A 20,581-nucleotide genomic window follows, 5' to 3' on the forward strand; every position below is an offset into this window, starting at 1 on the left:
TCTAATTGTATGTGTTAGTCAACCTTTATCAGAAAGCCTCTTGTGTTACAGTTTTGGTTTTAGCCCCTTAGGAAAGGTCACAAAGTCCTCAGTATAAATGATGTAAAATAATAAGCACTGAACCAGTTTTGGTACCAACAGTAGCTGGTGGGATGAATGAGTACTTGATTCGAGGCCCCATTAAGTGCTGACATGTTTACAAGCCACAGTTTATTACCGAACGTGCCGGGAATTTGGCAGTAGGGAAGTCTGAAGCTGTTCAAGGCTAATAAGGCAAATACATTCCTTCTAGCCTCATCTCCTTTAAGACTGTAACAGCCACAGCGTGGCTTTCTCATGAAATTGTACAAACTGGAATACAAACTCAAAGGAGAGGAGAACTCTTCACAGCAGCCTGGCACAACTCTGGTATATCTGGGGGGGTTCATGGCCAAACCCGCAGCTGTTCTTTTCTCAGTTACGAGCAAGTTGATGGGATCCCAGAGTGACAGGGTTTCCAGCACTGAATGTGCCCCCCTTGGAGTTGGAAGGTGCAGGTGAGGGCACAGGAGAAGGGGGGTGGCCAGATGGGGTAGCTGCAGGCTCCACAGGGCTTTCTCGTGACACCTGGCCAGTCCCTGCAAGCAGGAAATGGGATTCTCCTGTTTGTAGGCAGCGTAAACCAAGAACACAGATCTTACAAGTGGCACCATTCCTACTGGAAATGTTTTAATCGTAGCCAAGCGGCTGCGCTTTTTGTGTGTAGGTGTGAGGAACTTACAGGGCTTAGGAGGTGGCTGTGAACTCCTCATTTACGGAAGAGAAAAAGTAAATGAACCCACCGCTCACTGGTGGTGACACAAAGAATGAGTCTGAGAAGGACACAGGTGCGGTGTTTAGTTCCTAGCGAACTCACTTCAAAACTAGTCAGAAACGGCCAATGGAAAATCACCAGCACCCAAGAGGAACAGCTGCTGCAGCAGGCTGATCGCCAGGTGGGAAGGCTTCCCTTCCCCAGGCCAGGCGGCAGCAAGGAGAAAGGTGGCAAGCGGGGACCCAGGGTGCCAGTGCCCAGAGGTGGGAGCTGCCATCCGGGAGCGGCTTGGAAAAAACAAAATGCATCAGAAGAGGGCTTGCTAGTACCAGCCTCCAACAACTGGTTGTTTTGCTTTTTTCTCCATCTAAATTATTCATATTAGGATGGAAGGGAAAAAAATCAGTATTTTATTTATTTTTTCCACAAATATCTAACATTTTTTTTTACAATTTCTCTAGAAGTCTTTTGATATCCACAGTGGCATGTCTTAAAATAGGAGATAAAGATCTGATACCCTTGACTAGATGAGCAAGCTAAGGCACACACAGTTTTTTCCAAACCACAATAAACCTGATTTCTCAGTTTTTCAGTAGGTGAAAGCATTTAGGATATTAGTTCCTAAATACTTTGCTTAGACACAAAGTCATGTCTCACAGCCATTTCCTTAGATTCCTTCAACTCTTAATACATAAAACTTAGTGTAATCATATAGTTTGACACATCACTAGATTAACTGATTCCTTACGGAACGTAAAAAAATGCTTATATTTGAGCGTTTAGTATCATTTTGTCTGCATACTGCAAAATGCTATGTTCCATTTTATGAGTTGCCCCAGTTGAGCTGTTATTCTGATGTATTTCTTATGCCAGACATTCAGAATGAAAGAAGAGAGGACGACCTTGGTCGCTTCCTTTCACAGCTGAAGTTCCTGAGTATATATCAATTAGATTTTATCCTGGCAGAGGAGGAGAACAATTTATTAAAATCTTCATCTGACCTTTATGTCCATCACTAGTGATTCTAAGAGGCACCAGTTCATTAGTTTAGCAGCATGACCTAGGACCTTGTTGCAATGCTAGGCAAAAGATAAGCATTTTCTCTACCCCACAGAGCTATTAATGTATAAATTGCTGGTCTGATTTATTGAATACCAGTATAACACAAATGAGGGGACCACATAAAGCAACGTAACCAGGAAACAGGCATTGTTAACCTGGCATGAGAGAAGGGATTTGCAGTTATCTGGATGTGTCCCTTACAGGTTGAACGTCAAACCATGGAGTGAACCTCCCTCTTAGCTCCTGGCTCGTGACTGGTACAAGCTGTGTGTAAGGCAGGCTGCCCAGAAAACTGGGTCTGCAACCCCAGCACCTGGGGGAAGGAGAGGGTGATAAGGAGTCTCCAGATCCATTTCTTTCCACTGCATCGGTTTTAACACCAACAATCATGATTCAATGCTTTTCAGATTTCTGCTTGAATCTGTATTATCATCTGTATCAGTGCCAACCTCTACAGCTCTGCAGGGATGCAGGGGCCACTTCTGGATCTACCTCAGAAGGCTGGGTGCACACACTGGAGGACTGGCTGACATACTGGGCACATGACAGCCATGTTATCAGGGGATGATACAGTCTGGATGGGTTTTGTATAGCACAGCCTGTTCCACAGCGTGGGAAGTTTATTTTTATCAGGATGTCCAGCACTGTAGGGCCATTAAGCAAAGAGTATCAGTGGGTACTGTCATAATGTCCCAAATCTTTGGTTCTACTTGTCTCGTGAGTTCTTTACACAGGATTTAGACCTATTTTTACCCTTTGTTTTGTCTTTCTCGCACTAAATTAAAGCACGTAAACCCATCATTTGAACAGAAGTCTGGCAGAAGGAAAAGGTTTAATGAAGGCACTGCAGCTGCAGGGCTGGTTGAAATGTGGTGACGAGGCTGCCAGCTGGCCAGTCTTTACCTCACAGAGATCTGATTGAACAGCCAAACTGCAAGCTCCACGACACGCATCAATGGAGTGACACCCAAGAAGAGTACAAAATTACAGGTCGATAGCCTGGAGCTCTAAAAGGAAATAAGGAGTAAGGGAAGAAGGTAGTAAAAGCAGTGACAGGGAATGAAAAGGAAGATTCAGACTGGGAAAAAATTATATATTATGTTATTAGCCAGGAATTATTTTGGCAAAATTACTCTTCATTATTTTTTATGCATTTATTCCTCTTAAAAAGGAATTTTCCAAATTCTCCCTCTAACTATAAAATAAATTATGAATTGTAGGCAAGAGAAGTTGTATCACTTCCAGTGGGTCTAGTTACACTCAGTCTGAATATACAATAGCATTCAAATGCTTTCTCTTCTGCCACGCATAAAGAGTATTACAAAGCATTCCCAGTTTGATGGCAGAGTCACCCAACGGTGTCCTGCCTGTGCCTGGGGAAGTGTGACTCACTTCAGGAGAGCTAGGAGGAGCTGGCATGGGTGGGTTTGGCTTGTAGGTATGTGAGGAAATGGGGTGAAGAGGGGAAATTTGCTTTGCCTGGTGGGCTCAGAAATTGCAAAAGGGGAGAAAGGCAGCTCATGAGGGAACAAAGACCTAATGCAGGAGAACTGTGAGTCCCCGCACATGGGCTGCAGGATTTGGGGAGGGCTGCTCTTTCCAAAAGCTGCCGGGCTACAGCCAGTCTGCAGACCTGCAGCCTCAGGATGAGCCCACCCCCACACCAGGCCCAGCACCGCATGGGTGCAGTGCACAGGGAGCAGTGGGCACAGAGCGAGGCTGGGCAAGGAGCGCAGCCACAGCATGGTGAAGAGGGGCACAGGCTTCAGTGAGAACAGTGGGAAGTCTGTCACATCTCTGCTGGGCTGGCATTGACAAAATTAATTTGTTTGGCTTCGTGGCAGACCGGAATGAAGAGATGTGTGAAATCAGTGAGTCTCAGGAATCTGTCGGTGCCTCGCACCTCCGCAGAGAAGGCCACGCAAGGCTCTGACGCTGACCTAGAGGTTGAAAGTGGATGTTTTCTGACCATCTGCCCTCACCAGCCTTTCCCTTACAGTCAAAGCTGTACCTACTGACTGGTATGTATCCAGAATGGAGACCAAAGACACAACCCTGCCATGGTCCTGACAACCACATGTACTCTGGCAATTGATAAAGGTGGGAAAAGATGAATTTCCCTCAAAGAACTCTCGCTTTGATGTCAAGCACCTTCCTTCAACTGCTTTCTATACCCCATGGCTATTCCTTTGTTCCTTCTTCTCTCCCTTAGTCCTTAATAGCGAACACCACCAGCCCAGAACACTGCCCCGGCAGCAGCAGCAGCGAGCTGAAACCAGGGATGGGACTGAAGCCTCTTTGTGTGCTCCTGATGAAACGCCGCACAGCAGTTGCGGTCTGTGTACCATAGGCTTGCCACAGCTGTCCTAGACTTTTCTAGTGGCTCTCCTCTTATCTTCTGCCTCATGAACATTCCTCTGGCTAAACAAGCCTTGCACTCATTTTTGTAACAGTAGGACTTGTCCATAATTTAGGATGAGAACTTTTTGACTAGTTATAAATGGAAGGAAAATCAAAAACCATAAAAATGCAAGAACAAAAGACTGTTTTGTTAGAGGCCTCAGATTGAACTGGAAAATGGCTTTGATGAGAGGGGAATTTCTCTTGAGGTCAGACCATTGAATGCATATAACAACATGGAGAAATATGAGCTCTAAATATGGGGTTTGATGAAGGAATTCCAAATGACAGGTTTTTGTGGACATACAGCCACCAGCTGCACTGATTTGTATCACTGCAGCTGTGTCAACACACCCAATGGCCAAGATGGGAATGCTGGGATTCTTTCTGCTGGTTATAAGCCAAAATGTTCTGAGCTGCCCTAGCTCTGCTGGCAGTATCATCTGCATGCTTCAATTAAGATTAAAAAAAAAAAATTAAAATGTTTTCGCCTGATGTCAAGAATTCTCAATTACACCAAGAAAGGTTTAGTCACATTGCAGACTGGTGAGAAGCTGCAGCAAGTCACTGGATGCCAAATGGAAAAGCAAGGAGATATATTAGCTCTTGGAGGTCTAGGATAAAGGGTAGGGGAGAACAAGGGGATGATAATCCTTCAAGAGGAAAACCCTGCTGTTGTTGCATAGTGTTATTTAGCTTTATTAAGTTACTGAATTTATTTGGAAGAAGAGGAAGGAATGCAGCACTCCTTGATATACTTTTTCTCTGTAGATGCTGAGGTGGCCTTTGCAGGCATGATGGGCACAGAGCTGTACTTGGAAGCATGCAGGCCGGTGGAGGTGGTGCCTGTCACACACTTTATTCAGAACTTGGCCAACCCTTATCTAAACCTGAACCACCACGGTCTAGGACCATGTCAAAGCCATTGCTATTGCTCTGGTGGTGAGTAGCCAGTAAGAGTGGGGCACTCTTCTCAAGAACAATAGTCATTTTAGGTCTCTCTCAGGCCTGGATGCTGTCACTGAGCACAAAGTATGGGAGAAAAAGCCATGCATCTTCCCCACGGGAGCTCTGAGCATCCCTCATGTTTCTAATGCCCTGCACAGGAAAGTCTTGTGTGGCAACTGGTGGCCTTTGCTGGAGTTACTCTCAAGAGCAAACTGATGCTCTTCAATGGGACAAAAGTGCTCCTGACCCCTACAGGGCCAGAGGTAGGGCTGGAGGGATTGGTATCCCCCTCTCTGGGTTCTGCATAGAGATGTGCTACACTCATAAATGGACAGGCCCAAGATGCCTGAATTGGAGCTTGAATCCAAGCCTGGGTCTCCAGGCTAGCAGAAAGCAACGGAAGGTCCTACCCACTCAAAACCTCCCCCAAAAAAATCTCTTTTGCGTGCCAATTCCCATTGCCATGGCTCTGTCACATCCCCTGATCACTGCCCTGCTCAGAAGCTGCAATGTGTTCTGAGGTTTGGAAGAACTATCCAATGTCTGGTGAACTGAGGAAACTATCCCTTTCATTAACTTTTCAGCAATATTTTGTGTGCCTTTGTTTACCTTTGTGTCTTCCCAGTCCAATGCAGCTGTCATCCATCTAGAATTGGAAGACAACTGCATTCTGGCAGAAGGAGCCATAATGCATAGCAGAGATGCTATGACAGAATTCCTCCCTTCAAGAACTGGTACCCAACCTGACGTAGTTTGTAGCCAAAATTATTGCTCACTGAGTTCAACCATCTGAAGGAAAACCAATTCATTCCATTACATTTTTAACCAAATAACCTTTGTTCCCATGTAAAAACATTCACATTCTGAAAGTCATGATACTTTATGCTGCTCTTCTTTTTAAAAGTACAAGCTTCTGAAGAGCAGAAATGTGCATGTGATGGAAGTCTGGTGAGTCTGGAACTGTTCCTTTCATTAGCAGATGTGACAATAATTACCATAACTAAGTCTTTCTAGTTTGTGCTTAGCCAACAGAAAAATGTTTTGTTCATGAACTTTCATTCTCCAATATGTCATGGGGAAACTTTTCTAAATAGTTTAAGGGAATAATGCAAAACCTTCAGATATGAACTGGTAGGAATGTTCCTTCAATCTGAAACTGGGGTATAGAAAATGCATTTTGATAGTCCATGGGATTTGTGTTATATTGAAAGAGAAGACTCTTGGCCAAATGCCTCTTGGTTCACTGAAGACAAAGACCCATGTGAAACTGATGGCTCTAGGGCTTTGTTCCTGTTAGGAAGGATACAGGATTAAACACACCTATAACTCATATGTTAATTGCTGTCTGGCTGACATTTCTCATGTTGCTTGTCTTGCATTATTCCCTTGATATCTTGGGCATTAAGAAGAAAATAAAGCCGATTCATTCTTTGGACACGTCCTTCTTATCTTCCCTTCTTTCCTTCCAGAACATTTCCAGTAACCAGCTAGGCACAGCAGGAGCTGAAGCCATTGCCAGGTTGCTTTTGGATAACGTGTCCTATCTCACACTCTTCAGCTCTCAGGGGGGCTGTGTGCACCCGAACAGTGATGGCAATGGAAGCGAAATAACATGTGCTTCATTCCAGTCTCTCATCCTGAGAATATTAGTCAGACTATGGGCAAAATCAGTCTCCCAGCTATGTCTCTGTCAGGAACCCAGAGTAACAGTGGAAATCTAGATTTATAGTGATGTGATTAAATATTTGGCTGGCTCAACCTTCAGCACCTCTGAAAACAAGTCCCTCATGAGAAATGTAGATAATTGCTGGAGTGTGTCCCACATCCTGGGGTAAAGTGGAGTAGTGACTTATTTCTGTATTGGGTCTGAGGGGGAGTTAATTTTCCCCACAGCAGCCCTCATAGCGCTGTGCTTTGTATCACTAGCTAGAAAGTGCTTCAGCTACTGCTGAGCAGCGCTGGCACAGCACCGCGGCCGCCCCTCTGACATTGCCCATCACCAGCAGGCTGGGGGTGGGCAAGCTCTTGGGAGGGGACACAGCCAGGACAGCTGGCCCAAAGTGACCCAAGGGATATTCCATACCATGTGACGTCTGCTCAGCAATAAAAGCTAAAAGAAAGGAGGAGGTGGGGTGCATTTGTTATTATGACATTTGCCTTCCAGAGCAAGCACTACAGGTCCTGAAAACCCACTTCCCGAAAGTGGCTGGACATCACCTGCTGATGGGAAGCAGAGAATAAATCTTTGCTTTCCCTTGCTTCTGTGGGTGGCCTTTGCTTTTGCTTTATTAAACTGCTTTTTTCTTGACCCACAAGTGTTTTTTCTATCTTATGTTCTCCCCCTGCGTTCTGCTGAGGAGGGGAGTGATAGACTGGCTTGGTGGGCACCTGACATCCAACCGAGTTCAACCCACCACAACTTACTGCCAGATATGGGCCATGATTAACTGGAGGGGTTGCCTGAAAGCACAGCTTCCTGCAGACTGCAGCACAGCACCAAGGGAGACATCAGAGCACTGTTAATGTACTTTTCTTCCCCAGGAAACAAATTTGGAGAAGAGATCATACCATATTTTGCTGAGGCATTAATGGTGACTTTTACCTGAAATCCAAGGTCATTTGCAGCCCTGGCTGTGTAACAGACTCTCCTCATCTTGAAGCTGCTACTCACTTGGTATGATCTCACTTGGCAACGCCCATAGATTTCCTGGCATAATTCTGCTAAGTGCCTCTCGCTTACTTCAGAAATGAAAAAGGCTGGGAGGACACACAGCAGGATGGACTACATTAACATTTTCTCAGGTCAGCTCTGTGAGTTTGGCTGAGAAGCAACTTTCAGAACTGTGTAACAGAACAACATCTGGGTGACAAACAATTTTTAAGAAGTGTAAGTAATCCAACTTCATATTATTTTGCCACTGTCCAGTAAAAATAAAGACACTTGACTTCTCTGGTTAGTTCCTGTCTCAAAGCCTCTGCATCAGTTGGCACCACCAGAAGCTGCCCTGAAGCAAGGCCTTGACCTGATATCAGAAAGTGCTCTTGGCCAGGGTACAATGGTGGGAGTGAAACAGGGGCAGGAACAGAATTGCAGGGTGTGTTGTAGGCCAGACGTGAGCTGCGTGAGGGAAGTTTGCACAACACAAAGTCTCATTGCTTTTGCTGTTTTGGGAAGATTATCACTGTGATGTTACATGCCTGACAAAGCTTTGTTTTGGAACATGCAGTGCTGCGATTTCCATGCTGATGACCTCCCACATACTGAAGATTTCGGTCTGATACCCCTCTGTTTCATCCTCATGTGGAGGCGTTGGCGTGGCATCTGGTTGCAGCTGGCTGGAAGATCTCATTGTCTCTGCACATTTGTCTTCTGCAGGGCAATTACCAAGTGAAGGAGCTGGACCTCAGCCACAATGAGTTCTCTGAGAAGGGAGGGCAGCTCCTGGGACAGAGGCTTGGTAACATTACTTCCTGCAAAGCCAGACATACAGGCAGCGGGGGACTTGATGGTGTCAGCACAGTGAACACGTATTTCCTTCTCCAGCAAAAAAACCCCATGACCAGGTGTGTAGTACAAAAGACATGGTGCCCAGATTTAGACCTTTCTGCCTGGTCCACAAGCTCAGCATCATCCTCACAGGTGACTCTAGCAACTGCGACCAATGTACCGAAACAAACGCAGGACGAGAAACCACACTAACAGAGCAGTCTATGTCAGAGAGAAGGGAGCTGACAGAGGCCCCTCAGGGAGTATAAAGCAGAAAACTGCACTTTACTAAAATCTATGGTGTTTGTTTTAAGCTTTTGATTACAAAGTTCAGGAGTGACATCAATTTTTCTTAAGTAGCCCAAACCCTAATGGTTTGAGTCATTGCACGGCAAGCAGCAAGACAAACAGATTAGGAAGAAATAGAATTAGGCTGCCCAGTTCATCTCTTCAGGCAAAGTGAGATCCACAGTGTGCTAGTAGCCCTGGAGAGGTAAAGCAAACAAAACAGTTAGTCTTTCAGTAATCTCAGGTACTATTAGTGCACTGGGAAAGATGTGCATGAATATCTGATGGCTCTTCTTCCCTCAGTATGTCCAACACACCTGCTACCAAAATGGCCACAAGTGTGTGCTGTGAGCATCCAGGGCTCCTTGAGCACTTCGTTAACACAATGCTTTAAGTTTAATTACCACTTTCCTTCTCCTGGTTCAGTATTGCTACTGATATGTATCCCTAATCACAGTCTGTGTCTTTAAAAGATGGATCAATTAAAAGTGTACTGAGGACAAGACACTGTGCCCCCTCCTTGGACAAGCCTGCAGGCAATGCAGAGATCAGTACTAAAACTTGTGACCCTCCTAGCCCAGAAAAATGCCTCTCCAAAATTAAAGGTCTTACAGCTCTTCTCTCCTTCCAGCTCACTTGAGGCAGGAGCAGTAGAGATTTCTGCAGAATCTGTTACTTTCCTGTTTTGTTTCTGAAAGGAATATTTTTAAGTCAGCTAAACTCGCCATCTGCCTCCACCCAACCTTCCATCCATGGAAAATCTGGATGAGAAATTCTCTCTGAGAATGAGAAGCAAGTGTTGGCAGCAAGTCCCACCCCTTCCAGTGTTGCAGTAGACACAAATGAATTCACACATACCCTGATCCAAGTAGAACTTACACTGTGAGGTGTGCTATGCATGTGAATTGGCACTGGCACATATACAGCTGGGCACAGCTACTGTATGAGGCTGAATCTTCTGCTCTCCTCTGTTGATCAAACATACGCAGAGTGAGTCGATATTTTAGATGTGGCAAGGAGAATCCAGCCATTTTTCACAGTGAGCAAAACAGTGTCTATTAATATAAGAAATCCTCTCTCTCTCTACTTTCCTCCTTCACAACGTATTCTTTGATTAAGCCAGAAAAAAAAACCTGTATTCCCTTTCTGCTTGCAATCAACAGCTCATTCTCTGTTCTTTGGGTGCTGTGGACCGCAAAGACTGTAGGTACACGTTCCTCGTACTGCAATCAATGAAGGCTGTAGCTAAAACCCCACCAAACTTTCTCTTAGTCCCTAAGTGGGTCAGCAGCTGTGTCCAGACCACTCTTCAGGAGCTAAATCCCAGTTTCTCTGTCCTAGCCAGCAACACTGGAGATTCTGGACCTGAGCTGGAACCACCTGAGGAGGAAGGGCACTGGGCACAGGCCCCAGGGTAGGAACATCCCTGTTTCGTGATACTCTTCACAGTGATTATTACCACGAGTTGGTTGAAACACTGGTTGGGAACTCACATCCCTGAGGTCTGAGCAGGATTCTGTATCTCTAGCAAGGCTCATCCCACTGACAGTGGCAGTCAGTGCCAGGAGAAAGACTAAATCAGTGAGCAGGTCTGGTGACTTACATGGATGGAGAGACCCTGGTGACATTGCAGAGATGTTGGATCCATTGGGGCTGCCTGGGTGTGACTTGGGGGATGCTCCAGGCTCAGCCAGGCAAGAAAGGGTAGAGTGGTACAGAAGATGGGCATGCGGTAGCTAAGATCCCTCTTTTCTCTCTGACAGGCAATGGTGCACTGAAAATACTCAACCTTTCTTGGAATGGGATTGGCAACAAGAGAGCACTGGCTGTAGGAGAAGCTCCCAAACTCAATAACGTGCTGGTTCACCTGGACATCAGCAACAACCAGATCAACAACAAGGGAGCCAAGAAGCTCTGCAGGGGCCTTGAAGTCGATGGAAAACTCAGAATCCTGAAGGTAAAACAAAACAGGCAGGGCTGGAGGAATAAAACAGAGCAAGCAGAAAGATCTGTGTCAGGAGGAACAGAAGGCAAGAGGTGAGCTGCCTCAGCTAGAACTGAAGGGAATGAGTATCGCTCTGGGTTGATGGTGAGCTGAGCAGAAGGAAATTCTATCCTGTGGGTTTCTTCAGGGCAACTAAATTGCACTGTGTTCCCTCAGAAAATCACCCAGGAACTGGCTTGACGTAACCCCACACCCATTATCACCCCAGAGGGATTGATTCCTGTCATGTCTAGTCACAGTCAAGTGAGAACCTAGGCATTCAACACGTCCAGCAGAGAACCTAGGCATTCAACAGGTCTGCATATACACATACAATGTAGTTGTGAAGGTACATATGTACACATAACATACATTTCAACTTAAGGCAAAGGTTCACACTGAAGTTTGCAGGTAGGCAAGTGTGCCTTTCTCAGCATGTTAATGATTTGCTAAAAAATTTATTCAAACTCAGAATACACTCATTGCCATGTCAGGGCAATGCCACAGCACTACCTACAGAAGAGGAGTATTATCAAGTCCTGGAAAAAGAAAGCCAAAACTGCCTTCTAGTAAGCTAGGGATCCTGGAAAGGGCAAAACTGAACAAGCAGCCAAGCTGGCTTCAGAGGTTAGGGTTGAGAGCTAGCATGGCTTCTCAATCCAGGATCGTTGTCTAGGAATTCAGCTCAGGAAAGTCAGCTTGCTTGTGAGCTGCATTCTCAGTTAGATCTGACATCACCACCCTGAAAACCTGCATATGGCAGTATAGTGGATGAGGGGCATTTTTATGTCCATGTAGGCCTGTCCTTGGAAATCACCGCAACCACACCAGTCTTTGGGACTGCTGTTTCAGGTGGTGTAAATAAATGCGTCTGTTTGCCTTGCTCTTAACCTGGCTTGAGGTATGGTCACTAGCTCACACCAAAGCTTTCCTCTTTCTGTGTAGCTGCACAGATTGTCTCAGGAGCTGATAACACAAAGGACTTAAAGGATGACATGTCTTCTGCTGACCAATGTTAACCAAGGAAGTTTTCTTTCAGGTAATGGGAGTGGGAACTGCACATGAAGTCCAAGGTGGGGGAGAGGCATTGTTCACACACTAAAAGATGCACATGGCAACGCCAACCCCGCAGGTAGCTAGACCTTGTATGCCAGAGGCAGCCAGTCAGCCTAAGCTCTGATCTGCTGTGCTGCCAAGAGGAGCCAAGAGTATGGGAAAAGTCTGGAGGGGCGTACCACCATCCAGAGGGACCCTACTAGCAAGCACACGTTCAACACATTCAAATACAGCCCATTGCCTCAGCCTCTCCCCATCACATGGCTGAACATTATCCACATCACATACTCCTGCGTGACCCGATACATGGAATTTCACACAAGGACACAGAGAGAAGCTGAGAAGGCAACTCCACTGGGAAGTTGCATTGCAGAGATTTGTGGGACAGAGACAAGAGGTGGTGAGATAACAGACAAACTGATCGAAAGGAACCACAGTTATTTTACAGCCCTGCTGAAGAAGGAAGAAAGGGTCATCCCTGAGGTTACAGCATACCTTCTGTCACGCATGAAATCCTCATTCTCACCATCTCTGGATCTATGTCTCTTCTTCCACAGATGGCCAGTAATCCCCGACCATGGAAGGTGCCACTGCGCTAGTCACACCTGTCAGAAAGAACCCCAAATCCATGCTGGAGATCAACATCTCAGTAAGAGCTCATGTGCTGGAAAGCCTCCAGGACCATACACTACACACTTTTAGGAGCCGGCTGTATCACAGAGCTGCCCCCTTCCAAAGCGGTTTTGAGACTTGCTGTTTGTTTCATTTATGCACAGCTATTAATAAATAGAGGCTACTATTTGACAGCCCTTCTAGGAGCCATGTGGAAATTACAGGGCTTTGGTCTGGCTCTGGAAGAGGTGCCTGTAGTATCACCATGTTCCACTCCTTTCCATTTGACAATAGGAGAACAAGAATAAGGAGTGAATTCCCACTGGAGGATGAATTCTTTTCATCCCTTGAGCTGTGTCCCTCCAGGGTAGCCTAAGATGCTAGATACTGTGAAGTGCTTTGATACCCTGTCAGTATGTATGAGGAACAGAAGAAGATGGATGCTTCAAGGCATTGAAAGCAAAGCAATTTTATTTAAAAAACAGAAATGAAAACCAAAACCAACAACAACCAAACATTAAAGGGCTGGTTGTGAAAGGAAAAAAAAAATAACATCAAAGAGGCCAAATCTTAGTGTGCTATTCCGCAGCAAGTCAGAAGCATGACATGTATTGTTGTAACCTCATATGCTGCTTCTAAAATGGGAGACCCAGAAATACCTCTGAACTCCTGAGTGAGGGCAGGGGTGGCATTGCAGACCAATACCAGGGAGAGACCTGGGCACACATCAGTCCTCTCCTGGCCCTCCCATCCATGCACTGGTCCTTCATGGGAGCAGTTCCAGAACGTGTCAAGGGCCTCAGGGCCTTCCATCCACCTTTGGGAGTACCACAATTAAAGGAAAGAGCATTTGTACAAGGATTAGGTTTGGGACTTGGAACATAAATGATATGTTCACATTTGAAACAAGCTAAAAAACAGGTTTGTGGGCAGTTTTGGAGACTTGTGTAGTGTGTTGTGTCTAAGTTATGTCTGCATGTGTTTCTTTTCCTCTGGTTATCATATTAAAGAAACTAAAACAAAGCAGAATAAATAATATGAATCTATGGTCTTTCCTGAGAGAACCTAAGGCTTTCAACAGAGATCATCTGAAGAACAGGCGTTCCTCTAGGGCAGACAATTTTTTCCTGCATAAATTAAGATCAAAGAGAATTATTTGCCAAGTCTGCCAGGAGTCAGGCCTCATTCTGTAAAGGAAAACTAAAATGTGCTGTGTGGGGGTAAAGGACCTCATTACATGGTTCTGCTAGTTTTATTAGTAATAACCTAAACAAATCATAAACTTGGAAAGAGTAATGTATTTTAGCTAAATTTGGAGCAATTAAAGAAATTATTGAAACACATTCATTTAAAAGGAGGCACTCACTCAAGAAATTTTGAGGCAAGGAGTTAATTAATATTAAGAATCTTCAATCCAACCCAAATCTTGCTACGAATTTCTGCTTTTTAGCATTAACAGATGCTTTCTTCACCTCAGCCTTCAAAAAGTCTAAATTACCTGGCATTTCACAAGATAAATGGTCAATGGCATAAATTCACAATGACATTTCAGTATCCCAATCAAATGCTTGTAGGCAAACATCTAATCTGTCTGACAGACGTCATTCCACCTGTGATGTAGGGAGTCTTGCATTTCAAATCAAGAGTATTTGCAAATACACAGCTCCAAAGATCTTATGCTGTTCTTAAACCTTTAAGAAATTAGAGAACGTTTTAATCTTTTATAGGAAACTTAAGGGAAGACAAAACCAAAAGCCTCTTCTTCCCCTTTTCCCAATGACAAATGCTTATCTTGACTTTGAAAGAATGAGTAATTAGTGTGTCTGTAAGAGGAATTTGGAATAAGGATCATATCTAGAAACCTTTGCATGGATTTGACAGAACTAGCAAAGGCAAAACAATAGAAAGGCACATTTTTAACAACAATTTATTGCCTCTGACAACTATTTCTAAGCATGACTTTCGCTACATTCTTTTCATAATCTACTCTTTATAGGGTTTCAACTTGCAGGTACTATAAAACACTTTATAGAAGGCATAAACCAAAATAGCCGGCACATGCCCATCTTCATGATCACAGCACAAAAGAAAACGCTGTTGCTTTTCAGCTGTCCGTGTGTTGTTTTTCCGGACTGTGGACTGCCTGTGTCAAACATGCAGAAAGGCACAAAGTGGCTCCCCCCAGGTGCCGCCTGACGCCAGCATGGTTTCTTAGGCCAGACACAGGGCTTTGGCCACGCTGCTTCTGAGGCCGCACTGGTGGTCCACTGACTTTCTCATGGGGTCAAACCCAGGCTGGAAAGCCTTGGGGAGAGCTCTCCTGTGCTGTGTTCCCAGGGCTAGGACACTCTGCTAGTGTGCATAGTGCGAGGATGTCTGAATAACTTCTTCAGAGACTTACTCTGCAGCCATAAAACTTGGTGCTGAATGAAAGCTGGTAAACTCAGCCAGATCCAGACTCATTCAAGACTGTCTTCAAGTAGTAACAGTCAAGAGCTCACTTCACAGTAGGCTATAAGCTTCTAGATGGATCTTAAGAGCAGTGGATCTTTAGCTTCTAAAAAAAAGCTCTAAGAATGCATTGGGAGACTTTGTAAACAAACTTTGGGGAAAAATATGGTGCTTGATGCCGCAGGACCCTCCCACAATGACAGAAAACAGCAGCTTTCATTAATTTCTGGAACTGTCTTGAAACTTCCAACAATTAAGTACATAACTGACATAAAACATGAACAATACCCCTGTCATGGTTATGAACGAAATCATAATCATATTTTCAAGAGATCAGTCAAGGCACAGGCATAATTTGTCATAACTTATTTAGAAGTTTTTTAGAATACTTTTATTAGAACTTATATTTGGAATATAATTTAGAAGAACAAATTACAATGACATCAATACTACTTGCCTTGATAGCTTGCTGTCTAATGTCCCCAAACCCTAAATCAGGACACTGCTGGTGCCCGTTCTGTAAATGCTAACACAGAAAATTCAGAGTGTGAGCTCTGAAATGCTGCTCTGTCACTACCTGGTTTGAAATTCTTAAAAAACAAATGCCAAGTCCTGTACCGCTGACTGGAGCTTCCTATTAGGGTTACACAATGGAACAGAACTTTTCCAAAAGTTCTTTTTATCTGGAGACACCCAGACCCATCCCAGATTGGTGCATCTTTCTTTGCTGGGCTATAAAGCTACACTACTGGAGATACTAATTCTTTTAGGCCTTGGATGATTTTTGTATTTATTTTTTTTCATTTTTTTCAGAACTCTGTGGCACATTTTGGCCATTAACTGTTCAACTTGCAGTGTGCATCTTAACCAAATGGAGAGGAGACCCATCTAGAACTGTCTCAGCGATGAGCATGGATCGCTTGAATCACCTAATATAAGAGGTCCTTGGTGCAGACATTTACCTGATGAACACCTACTTTGAATTAAGCTAATTTCTATATAAATTCACAGAGCCTTTTCTGTCTCAGACATGGGAAAAGAGAAAGAAGCTTATTTAGGGTCAGGCCTCCATAGGATTCCTGAAAGTGAAGAGCCGAGATAGGAGAAGGCACCACCCTTCGGAGGGAATGATTAATGAATTTAGGTGGTTTTGTGAATACACACAAGTCTTTGTTGTTATTTGGGTGTCCACGCTGACTGCACTTTCCTTCCTCCTATGTACCAGAATGTGTTGGTGAATGAAGCTTTCATCAAGTTGCTGGATTTGGTGTGTTAAATGAGTCCTGAACTAGGTGTCATCTATAGTGAGGTTGAAAGCTATATCACCAAGATCCCCAAGAAGCATCCAAATCCCGTGAAAGTAATTCAGGTGAGCTACTGAATTTGGGTCCATAGCTACCCTGTACACAGTACATCTGCTCCAAGCACTTGGAAGGATGGAGGTTGGAAAGGGGTAAGCTTTCTTCCAAGAGGGAAATTCAGCCAAGTTCCTTCAGGAAAGTATATTCACAAAGACTGTCACAATGTTTGCATACCTCAGTCCGTGCAGACTGACTAAGCAAATCCTTTGATTTTCAGAAGAAGCTAATGCCTTGGGATCTGAGAGCACGGGGTGGGAGGGAATAGAATCTGAATAGATGTTTGCTCACTGTGTAAAACAAACATTGATTTCAGGTGTGATCCAAACAAGTGTCCATCCTCATCCCAAGCCCACAACTATATCTAGCTTTCATAGACCCCTTCACTGCCGGTTATGCTTTAGCATCGAAATTAATGTGCTTCGTAAAAGCAGGATATGGTAGTACAAGCAACTACTGTCCCACAAAGAAACTATTTAGCTTTTCAAGGTCTGCAATGTTTCTGGAGAGCAGCAGATGGTGCTGTCCTCCTTGCTGGAAGGCAAAGCGAGCACTTGAGCATTGCTGAGTTAAATAACCCTTTTGCACTAACAGCTTCACTGTGTTTCTTAGCTGCTGTGCACATTTTCAGCTAATTGAGTGAGACTTTACTGTAGATAGGGATTCAGGTGAACTTAAGCAAAAGCTTGGCCTGTTAGTTCACTTCAAATAGTGCTGCTGTGCTTCACAGCTAGCAATGCTCACGCTGGCATGCTCTGCAGTTTGTACCAGCCATTATGATACTCAGATGTGTCCTCATTTAAACAGACAGGAATTCAGAGAAGAGCAACTAAGGTGATGAGAGATCTGGGGGAGAGGACTGCCTCTGGATTAGACAGCCTAGCCAAGCAGTGGCTGCTGGGATGGGGGCCAAATAACCATATGCAATTATCAGAAGAAACAGTTTTAGTACTGAGTCTCATTTCAAGGTAGGGGGAGAAAGAGGTATAACTGAGAAGAATGGGAATGACCTGAACAAAAGGATTTTGTTCTGACAATAGGGTGGCTGCACAAGGAGTAAAAGACTCACATATATCAGTGATGGGTTGAGTAAAGGCAAGGTGACAGATGGAAGAATAAAGGGAGATCTGGACACAGGTTTCAGTGGCTGTTTCGTGGTTATGCCCATGTTTTATTTCTGCTTCTCTGAGAACTATTTGAAAGAGCACAACCTATGACTCTGGGACTTTTTTAGAAATATTGACAAGGATGGGAACATGAAGATCCCTGTGGCAGCCTTCTGAAAAGCCGTGATGCAGGTGGTCCTCTGAAAGCATGGCCAGGATACTCTTCTGGCAGGGTGCTGCTCTAGGGAAACTTCTCTGGGGCAGCACAGCCATCAGTGAGCCTTGCAGGTGACATTGTTCAGGCTAAAAGGCTAAATTCACCCATTGCAAAAGTTGAGCCCTGAATAAGGCCAACAGAAATGCTATGGCATCCAATAAATACTGCAGATGCTGTCAGTGACAATGGATCAAATTTAGAATATCAGAGGTCTGCTGTTTGTATAGGTTATTCAGGATCTTTATCAATACTTATATCTTATTGCTACAGGAAAGTGGAAAAAAAAGGCATTTAAACCCTTGCCTTTACACACTGAGTTGCCAGTTCTTTTCCTGCCAAAACCACCATGGTGCTTGGGACCAGTAGCAATGGTCAGCCAGCCACGATGCTCTCTTACCAAAAATGCAAAAAAAAATACCTTTAATCCTGAAAGAGTGGAATTACCTCACCACCATCACTCTGGATATTTTCCATCCCTTCCTCAATGCACCAGGCCAACTGCTCACCTATTAAAAGGTGGCCAGGCCTCGGTTTGATATGGAGGATTTTTCTGCTTAAAGGTACCGGGGTTTACTAGCATTTCTCTTCTCCTTTTAGCAACCAAGCACCCCACCGAACTGAGTCCAAATTGGGGAGCTAGTGCACAAGCTAGACTGGAATCAGAGAGAGATTGTGGACTATAGGCAAGCAACTCCACACTGGGCTTACTCCTGGCTTGTCTTTCTCTTTTTGATTTGGCTCAACACCAAATAAACATAACCTTTTTCACCTTAGGAGGTGAAGGGACATATGTTTTCGGCCAGTCAACTACCCGAGTAAAAGGTAGATGAAAAAAACACCTTTATGCTTACAAGCTCTGTTGGGTCAAACTAGAAATCAGACTTATCTTTCTATTTGGTAAACTTGCTGTGAGAGTGCAGGGATCTCAAAGCTGAATGGCATTTTCATTCATTCTCATAAGCCTGTCTGAAAAGCATCAGCTCAACACTGTCCTCCCTCTGAAGCCAGGGTAAGATTTGCAAAGACAGCGTATCTGTGCCTTCAGACCTTTTCCTCCATCCTCAGGGACTCTTGTTTTTTTTCCTTCTCTCTGATCCTTCTTCTTAGGAGACCTAGTTTTCCCTGGAAACCCGCCTTCAAACTACAGAACTTTTCATTCTCTTGAAAGTGCCTCTTCCGTAGTGCCTGTAGCAATCATGTCCAAGTTCTGAGAGCCTGAGCAGTCAGCAGCAAACTCCTTGGAGGTTGTCAGTCGCTGCAGGCTAAACCGCTTGTCATTGGACCCAAAATTCCCTCTAGATTTTCAGTCAGTTCTGACATGTGACTCATCAGCTGAAAGACCTATTAATCATGCCCAAATATTCCCATCCCTCAGCACATACTGATGGGTTTAAATATATGCTGTAGTCTAGTTTTAAGGCTAGAAGCAATGGGTCAGTTTTGCAAATCTCTTCCCCTCTTAGTCTCCTAATGTTTTCAAAGAGAAGCGAGTTACTTTGTTAGGTCAGGTCTTTATTCCTTCACATACATCGGTGCCACACTAAAAGCATCCACGCTTAGACACTAGGTGGGCCTTAGCCTGGTTAATCTTGAATCAGAGGTTACGTGGGGTCCCCAAGTACTTTAAGCGCAAATTACGGAGCTGTGGGTAAGTAGTAAGCAGATTAGGAACTGTTGAAACCCAATGGCTGGCAAAGACTCCATTTGGTGACATTCATGTGGCTGAGTTGATAATGTGGGGAAAAATAAAGATGTCTACTCCTTATCTAGCTTCTTAATGCATTTTAGCACTGTAGCATATGTGGTGATGGTAATATTCACCTTGTAGACAAGGGTCAGAAGGGTCATGACTCTTGCTGTCTTTACTGTTCCTATCTCGGGCTGTTTCCTCAAGGCCCACTCAGCAGCTTTAAGATACCTGACAGGGAAGTTTCACTTTACTAGATTAATATTGGTTCACCTCCTTCTTTTCAATAAGTCACTTAAAAAATCAGAAGCCAGTACAGAAGCCTGTGGAAGTGGAAATTGAGGAGGAAGAGAAGGAAGAACTGTAAGAATGAAGCAAGGAGGCAGGTCAGACAGCTCAGAGTGGCCCTGGGCTTGGGAAGGCCCAACACTGGGAAGCTCTGATAGTCTAAGTTATTGAATGTAGAAATAAAGTTGGTTTGCCACTACACAGCATGTCCTACACAGTCTGGCCCTTTTGGTTAAGGAAAGATTGCTCCTTTAGACCCGGTTACCAAAACTGTCTTGCTCTGTATGCCGACAATACTGAACTTCTTTGCAAAGATGGAGACAAAAAGTGGGAACTGGTAAACTAAGACACTCATATATTGTTATTATTCCCTTTTGAGGGAGAGCACATGGACAAAGACTGAAGCAAGTGCCCTGCAGACACCCCCTATCAGACTTAGTATTTCTGACACAAAGATCTTTGCAGGAGGAGAAGAATTAAATTCATGAGAAACTACAGCTCATGTTGCTTAAAAAGTTATGGGTAAAAGGAATTTTATTTAATATCTCCATGGGAAAAAATATGCTAGAAGGATAGAAGCCATAACAGAATTCAAACAGCTTAGATACTGAACTTCTTTTTTAAAACCAACATTAAAAGAAAATAATATTTCAACAACTCTTAAGAAGGAATGAAAGCCTTGCATATATTAATATTTACAAATAAACAGAATTTAGAAAATGTAAACATGTACAGATGAGCAGATCCACAGGAAGTATATTTTGCCACGTGAGCAGCTGTCAATATAGACTATACACCAAGAACCTTGGAGAACTGGGAAATGTTGGCCACTTTGGGAAGACCA

At 44.2% G+C, this 20,581-nt stretch overlaps 1 protein-coding gene across 1 annotated transcript; it reads left to right on the plus strand.

Moving 5' to 3' along the window:
- The first annotated feature begins 811 nt into the window (after positions 1 to 811).
- On the plus strand, positions 812 to 19,816 carry LRRC74A (leucine rich repeat containing 74A). The gene is given in 17 exon segments (XM_037395130.1): positions 812 to 866; positions 3,700 to 3,743; positions 3,745 to 3,808; positions 5,027 to 5,168; positions 5,170 to 5,197; positions 5,829 to 5,891; positions 5,893 to 5,937; positions 6,673 to 6,775; positions 7,745 to 7,794; positions 8,580 to 8,661; positions 10,324 to 10,392; positions 10,742 to 10,948; positions 12,588 to 12,667; positions 16,307 to 16,450; positions 17,630 to 17,737; positions 18,360 to 18,445; positions 19,741 to 19,816. Coding segments are annotated over 17 exon segments (1,446 nt in total).
- Positions 19,817 to 20,581: the final 765 nt, after the last annotated feature.

The sequence above is a fragment of the Falco rusticolus genome, chromosome 7 (assembly GCF_015220075.1).
Source record: "Falco rusticolus isolate bFalRus1 chromosome 7, bFalRus1.pri, whole genome shotgun sequence".
NCBI classification, from domain to species: Eukaryota; Metazoa; Chordata; class Aves; order Falconiformes; family Falconidae; genus Falco; species Falco rusticolus.